Raw genomic sequence first — 8,302 nt, forward strand, 5'->3', positions numbered from 1 at the left:
TCTAGTTCATTTTTTAATGTATTTGATTGTAGTTGATTTTGTTCTTTGGGGGCTTGGCTAAGAAACATGCTTTAGTTGCTGTGCATTATTCTCCTAATAGTAACCATTCTAATCTCCCTGGTATGCTGTGTCCTCTCAGAAACATTAAATGCAAGCTCATAACCATCAACAATACACCAGATTATCTTGTTATAGTGAGAACAAGAAACAAGATAAACAACACAAGAAAAGTTTATTCAATGAACCTGACATCATGACTTATGAATTCCATGCTGAAACAAAGGCAACCAGCCACAATTGTGACAGTCACACACACACCCCCAAGTTTTGGCCAATCATTAGTAAATAAGAGGCTGATCAGAAGGGAGGGCTTATTAAAATAATTTAATAGGATGCCTTTAGCCTAAGGTGGACCCTGAGACCTGGGTTCCCAGGGAAGCAAACCAAAATGTAATGTGAATGTGTTTGTCATTTAAGTGACTAACTTAGAGAACGGAAAACTTAAGTTCAACCAATCAGAAACCATCAAATAACCTCTAATTACATAACTAGGGATTGTCCACCTAGGTAATTCAAATAAGGCAATTATATTGCTGTAACAAACTGATCTTTTTTTTTTCTTTCCTTCTCTATTCATCCTATAAAACTTTTCTTTTGAGTGTCCCCAGTAGAGCCCCAACCACAATCCTTGGTTGAATGATGCCAGATTCATAAATTGCAATTTGTTCAAATAGACTTAAAAGGACTAATGTGATTCAATTTAAGTTTTTAAAGTTTTCCATGAATTCCACATCTCTTCTGACCTCATATATCTCTACTACCACAGGTCTGCTAAGTCATATTGCCGAAATGTAAGGACTGCTTAAGCCACAGCTTGAACCGTGGAGAGCCCTTTTCTGTCCTGGAACCCACTCAAAACTGTCATTGTTCTCCCATTTAGACAGATGTGTCTATGAGTAGGATTTTTACAACTGTGTCAGACATTAAAAAAAGTTTTGGAAAATTTTTAAATAAGTCCTTAAATTACTGCATTATACTTCTGGGCTAAGATTTTAAGAATAATAAGCCACATATCATCACACTTATTTTGCTGAATATAAAATTATTACTTTAATAATAGTGTTTGTTAAACAATATTTTGTATCATTACTAAATAAAATTTTAAAATTTAATTATTTTATTTAATCTTGTACTTTCTAAATTTTTATTTTTGGTGCTGTACTATACATAATAATTTAGTACGTGACATCTATTTAATATTTACATAAGAATGTATATATTTAAGATGTACTCCAAATGATTTTACTGATATGAATGTACAATAAAAATGGTTGTAAATCCCCCCTCTAGTGAAGCCACAAGCATATACAACAGTTAAAAAATAAGAGTAAATGAGACAATCTAGGGAGAATTCTAGAATAAAAGAGGTGGGCCAAGAATACAACAGAGGGGAATAGAAGCATCATTAAGGGGAAAGAGAGAAATATGGCCCAGCATCAAAGACTGAGATGAGAAAGTAAGGAAGATAGAACCAGTGAGTATGATCACAGAAGCCAGAGGTGAAGGGACTTTCAATAGCTCTAAACACTACAGCTTGGTTAGGAAGATAGGTAGATGTTCTTTGAAGGTGACATTTAGACATTGCGACCTTACTCAGAGGAAAAATTTAGTGAAATGGTGAGGGCAGAAACCATAAATTTGAGGGATCTAAGTAGAACAATTTCTAATTTAACTCCCCATTCCCCTTGTATTGCTTATGAGTCCTTCTATATAACATACTTGTAAGATTCAGTCACCCTAGTTTACAAACCATTTTTTGATTAGCTCTTGTGCCTTCAAAATTCCAGACTTTTGTGATATGATTCCCTCACCTCCTGCTCTTCTTCATTCTCTCTGCCTATTATAATCCTACTTATTTTGCAAAGTTTATCTCAAATGACACTTCCATTGAGAAATCTTTCTTTATTCCTTGGGTCACTATGCACTTTCTTCTTTATATTTTTATAAAACTTATTTACCCTTTTTTTGGTTGGGGACAGTGGTTCACACCTGTAATCCCAGCATTTTGGGAGGCCGAGGCAGGTGGATCATTTGAGGTCAAGAGTTCAAGAACAGGCTGGCCAACATGGTGAAACCCTGTCTCTACCAAAAATACAAAAAAATTAGCTGGGTGTGGTGGCATACGGCTGTAGTCCCATCTATTTGGGAGGCTGAGGCAGGAGAATTGCTTAAACCCAGGAGGCAGAGGTTGCAGTGAGCTGAGATCACACCACAGCAATCCAGCCTGGGAGACACAGCAAGGCTTCGTCTCAAAAAAATAAAAATAAAAACAAACAAACAAAAAAACGTATTTACCCTTTTTTGTATTACAGTCTGAATTATCCTCTAGTTAGCAATCTATGTGTCTTTCTTCCCAACTAGATTATGAGCTTCTTGTCAGGAGCCATTTTTATCTAAGAAGTCCTTTTCCCCACCCTGTTCATACCCTAGTCCCCCTATGCCAATTGTCTTTTTTCCAGTGCACTGTATGTTGTAAGTACTTAATAAAGGGAAAATAAAACTGAAATTTTAGCAATCAAGGTAGTAAGCATGAATTGAGGATCTGAGGATCTAGCTCAGTTTGCTACAAAGTGCCGGAAAGATTCATAAATTGGTCTGTGACTTGAAGATATTTAATCAAGATTTACACAATCATGGGACATACTCTTCACACCTTATTAAGTGAGAAATATATTGTAAAGCAGGAAAGTATTGTGTATTTCAAGAAGAGGAAAAATCAATTTGATTTCAAAGATTAGGAAAGCTGCAAGATCTTCTTTGAACTCAACTATTGAGATGGAAAAGAGGGAGAAGCTGTTTTAGATAAGAGAAACATTGCTAGCAAATTAATTGAAGCAAATGCACGAGGAACAGGGAAGGGAACACATGGCCAAGTTTGCTGAGATAAGGAGGAGAAAACAAGTTGATACAGAAAACGGTGGGATATCTAGAACACCAAAATAAGAAAAATTGATTTGGTTTGAAAAGTAATGGAGAATTTTACAAATTCTTGAGCAGTGCAGTATTATTTTTTCTCCCTTTCATTCAACAAGTGCGCACTAGAGTGCCAGACACATCCGGGTGCGGTGGCTCACACCTGTAATCCCAGCACTTTGGGAGGCCAAGGGGGGCAGATCACGAGGTCAGGAGATTGAGACCATCTTGGCTAACACGGTGAAACCCCGTCTCTATTAACAATACAAAAAATTAGCCGGACGTGGTGGTGGGCGCCTGTAGTCCCAGCTACTCAGGAGGCTGACGCAGGAGAATGGCTTGAACCCAGGAGGTGGAGCTGGCAGTGAGCCGAGATCGCGCCACTGCACTCCAGCCTGGGAGACAGAGCGAGACTCAAAAAAAAAAAAAAAAAAAAAAAAAAAAGAATTCCAGACACTATTCAAGATATTTGAAATACAGGATTGAATGTATCAAAGAAATCTCTTCCCTTTAAGCCTATATGCTAATGATGGTGATGGGACAGGAGTGACCGATTATAGACGTCCTAACAAATATATAATATATTGAAGAGTAAAGTGTGAAGAAGGAAACAACAGGGTAAAGGACAGCTGCTATGAGCAGAAAAGACAGTAGAGCAATTTCAGTAATTCATATGGAGAGCCAAATCATAATAATACCAGTTTCCCTGAGGGCATTGTAGGATGTGGGAACAAATTCACCTCACAGAGTGAAGAAGTTGATGACCTCGGCTGCACTTTCTACACTTTCTCAGATCCTCTTTAAATACGAACTATTTTCTACAAAGCATATTAGTCACACTTCCCCCAGTAACAGGCCAAACCAGCCTGAGAGTATTTTCTGCCTGTTTTATCTTGTATGTTCAGAACAGTGAATAAAATTGTAAAAATGAGATCGGTTTCATATGAATCAGCAAGATGATCATCAAACAGACTTTAGTGAAGGTCATTTGTTTTTACCTCATTATCTCACAGGGCATCTTTAATTAATTTCTAAGACTTAGTCCACAGAAATACACTGATGTCAGTGCAGAGAAATCCCTTTAGGATTTGGTGGAAAACTTTAACTTTGCAGTGTAACAGATACAATTATCAACACTGACCTACTAGTAGTCTCCTAGATTTTCATTCTTTTAATCCCAAATGTTTTAGAGGCCAAGGTTTATATTCTTTAATTTTATGAAAACTACATCATAAAGGAAACAATGTGCTGTTACAAAGCTCTTCTCAGGAAAATCTAGGTAAGAGAACTATGTTAACTTATTTTTACTTCTAATTTTAGCAACCATACATCTCTGAATTATTTAGTACCTCTGAATTATTTAGTATCTTTTATTATTCTTAAATTTCAGCTTTTTTCTAATCTTTCTAGCGCTTTTCAAAATTGAATGCTATGAAGAACTAGGATGAAACGCAATACTGCAATTTGTCTGACTTTCTGATTGTAAGATAGAATTTCAAAACACATAGGTAAAGTTATGAAGAAATTCTGTTAAATAATTTAGGCATGTACATTGAAAGTTATTGCTAACTTAACGACTACGTGGCTTACATTTATTATTTCAAAACAAATTAATAAAATAGCCCGTCCTTTTGTTTTAATATTTCGATTATAAAAATATAAGTCTATTTTGACCATAGAACTTATATGATTTGAATTATCAGTCAGTACGTCCTAATGAATCACTATGTAGGGAAAGGAAATAGCCTTTCAAAGCAAAACGAAATTTGACTTCAAAAATCCTATTAAGATTTAAAGGATTTTCTTTTTGTTCCTAAGTGTTAGAAAGCTATAGCATAAAGGTAAGCTTGCTTTTACTTAGTAGCTTCTAATCTGCTATAGGATACTTCAGAAAATCATATAAGATTTCTGTTTCTGAAGAAACAGAAAAATGGTAGAAAAGAGTCAATTTAGATAAAAGACATCTAAATTTTTATGTAATGATTTTATATATTTCTTTGTAGACTTTTCTTTAAAGTTAATAGTCTGCAGAAACCAAAGAATCATTAAGGATCATTGGTAGAATTCATACAGCAACCTTCCTCATTCCAGGTCATCAGGGTGGAGTTAATATTGAAACTAATACTACCTTTTCCCGCATAGTATTTTACAGCTCTTTTCACAGAAGTGTAAATCACAACTAATCTCAAAATGCTAACAATATAAGAAAATTGTACAGGCTTTTATTTTTAAAAAGCAATATATATACAGGCAAGAAATTCTGAATTGCGTTGAGTATATAAGAGAGGCTCTACCATTCAGAAAATGGAAATCTGTGTGGCCTGTGGCAATTGGTTAAATCTTTAAGTAGCATTATATAAAAAGTATTCCTTATCAAAAGGAGGAAGGATTTAGGCATTTAAGAGAAGATCAACAGGAATAATAGAATGGACAGAGTCAATATTTATGAAAATGGGTGTGACACTGGGGAAAGGGATGAGAGAAGTGATAATCTATGGATGTTTATTTATTTAAATTTCCCAGATAATTTTCTTTAAAGATAAATATTTTCCTCCTCAGTTTTAGTGAGTTTTATGCAGTTCCTAAGATATAAATTTAACATATCTGTTATATGCTTTTTTTAGACATTCAGTCTACTGGAAGAATATGTAAAAATTATTTTCTTGGAGATATATATATTTGTGTGTGTGTGTGTGTAGTCTCATATAATATATATATATTCTATGTTATATGATATATATTATATATGTATCATACATTTGTTTTAAGGAGGATCTTCAATACAAAACTGACAGTGAGATTATTTGAGAACAATGAACCAGATATGGGTCCCCTAGTCTTTTATGCTATCCTTGCATAAATTTATAAAGATGAACCATTTCCACTTTAAGCCTCTTCCCTGGAATTATCAAACTATCCTTGTGAATCCTAAGGGTCAGAGCTTGAGGTCATAGACACCGACACTTTAGAAGAACAAACGTCCCCTAGAAGTACATGAGGATGTATTTAGAAACAGCAGGGGAAATATGACAAAGAAATTCCTCTACCTGTTATAAAAAGGAAAAAAAATGGAAGGAACAGTAATATGCTCTCAATTACAATCAATTACAATATTATAACACCTCATTCATCTCTCAACAGACAAGGTGGAGATGAATGAGAAAAATCATTCCTTGACAGCCGAGTTCATCCTCACAGGATTTACATATCATCCAAAGCTGAAGACCCTTCTGTTTGTGGTGTTCTTTGCCATCTATCTGATCACCATGGTGGGGAACATTGGTTTGGTGGCATTGATTTATATAGAGCATCGTCTTCACACACCAATGTACATCTTTCTGGGCAACCTGGCTCTGATGGATTCCTGCTGTTCCTCTGCTATTACTCCCAAGATGTTAGAGAACTTCTTTTCTGAGGACCAAAGGATTACCCTGTATGAATGTATGGCACAGTTTTATTTTCTCTGTCTTGCTGAAACCACAGACTGCTTTCTTCTGGCGGCAATGGCCTATGACCGCTATGTGGCCATATGCAGCCCACTGCAGTACCACATCATGATGTCCAAGCAACTCTGCATTCAGATGACTGCAGGAGCCTTCATAGCTGGAAACCTGCATCCCATGATTGAAGTAGGGTTTCTGTTGAGGTTAACTTTCTGTGGGTCTCATCAAATCAATCACTTTTTCTGTGATGTTCTTCCATTATACAGACTTTCTTGTGTTGACCCTTACATCAATGAATTGGTGTTATTTATCTTGGCAGGGTCAATTCAAATCTTTACCATTACTATAGTCTTAGTCTCTTATTTCTACATCCTTTTCACAATATTTACAATGAAATCCAAGGAGGGAAGAGGCAAAGCTTTATCTACTTGTGCATCTCACTTTCTCTCTGTGTCAATATTCTATGGTTCCCTTCTCTTCATGTATGCTCGACCAGGTGCAGTTAATGAAGGAGATAAAGATATACCCGTTGCTATATTTTATACTTTAGTTATTCCTTTATTAAATCCTTTAATTTATAGTCTAAGAAATAAGGAAGTAATAAATGTTATGAAAAAAATTATGAAGAAGAGAAAATTTTGTAACATTCTGAAACAAGTGTCATCCCCTCTGGAAAACTGATTTCAACTTGATAATACTTTATTTTAAACCAAGGGATAGTGAGGAAGTGGACGAGGCCACTTTGAATATAAAATATTAAATTATTTTAAAATAATGATATATGAGTTCAAAAATGTTCAGAAAGGAGAAATTCCTGTAAAATATACTTCAAAATCTAAGCTACTAGCATTCATCAAAAGTGAATTATTCATGAAGTCTCAGATTGTGTCAGAGTGTAATTAGTTATAATTTTCAGCAAATCCAACAAATACTAGGAATAAATGTCAGTACATATAATGGTAGTGTGCATTTACTATTGTTGGCAAATTTCTGGAATCCTAAAGCATAATTTTACAAACTCAGGCACATTCCAAGTTCTCAAACATTAGTCCCTTTTTAAGCAGAATCATCTGTGAGAAGTAAATTGTCTGTTTGAATTTGATTCTAACTTTTTTTGGGTTCTTTCAAGAGATTGCTTGAAAAATTATTTATGCAGAATATGTATTCTCTAATCAATAGTATTTGCATATTTAGTGCTAGTCATTAGTCATTTTACTTTCTCAAGTTCTATGAAACAGAGTACCTGCATTGATTTCTTTTTCCTTTCTGTAATGCCATAATTTTAAAAATGTATTTCTGGGCTTGGCGCGGTAATCTGGGCTTGTGCCTGTAATCCTAGCACTTTCAGAGGCCAAGGCGGGTGGATCACCTGCAGTCAGGAGTTTGAAACCAGCCTGGCCAACGTGGTGAAACCCCATCTCTACTAAAAATATTTTTAAAATTAGCCAGACGTGGTGCGTCCCTGTAATCTCAACTACCCAGGAGGCTGAAGCAGGAGAATCGCTTGAACCCTGGAAGTGGAGGTTGCAGTGAGCTGAGATCAGGCCACTGAACTCTAGCTTTGGTGTCACAGTGAGACTCTGCCTCAAAATAAATAAATAAATAAATAAATAGTGTGTTTCTGTGTCATTCACTCTCAACTCTTAGTAACACTGAATCCCAGACATCTAATGATGGAAGAGTTTGTGACTTACATGGAGCCAGTGAGACAGAAAAGGTTATTTTTTTCCCTGAAAAAATGAGTTTTCTTATTTGAAAAGAGATCAATAAAAAATACTTTTTCTCTCTCTGAATGTTATGGTATGTGAATACGAAATCTAGCAGAGCCAATTCCATTTCACCATCAAGAGAGAAACCAGCCTGGGGATGTAGTCAATACTCAAATG

At 35.4% G+C, this 8,302-nt stretch overlaps 1 protein-coding gene across 1 annotated transcript; it reads left to right on the forward strand.

Moving 5' to 3' along the window:
- The first annotated feature begins 6,125 nt into the window (after positions 1 to 6,125).
- On the forward strand, positions 6,126 to 7,097 carry OR5K3 (olfactory receptor family 5 subfamily K member 3). Its single transcript, XM_038002596.2, has one exon. It carries the CDS (start codon positions 6,126 to 6,128, stop codon positions 7,095 to 7,097), a length of 972 nt encoding a protein of 323 aa, XP_037858524.2.
- Positions 7,098 to 8,302: the final 1,205 nt, after the last annotated feature.

The sequence above is a fragment of the Chlorocebus sabaeus genome, chromosome 22 (assembly GCF_047675955.1).
Source record: "Chlorocebus sabaeus isolate Y175 chromosome 22, mChlSab1.0.hap1, whole genome shotgun sequence".
In the NCBI taxonomy this organism is placed as follows: Eukaryota; Metazoa; Chordata; class Mammalia; order Primates; family Cercopithecidae; genus Chlorocebus; species Chlorocebus sabaeus.

What these genes read in the sequence shown, in the direction of transcription:
- OR5K3 (XM_038002596.2), top strand. Translation starts at nt 6,126, where the DNA reads ATGAATGAGAAAAATCATTCCTTGACAGCCGAGTTCATCCTCACAGGA.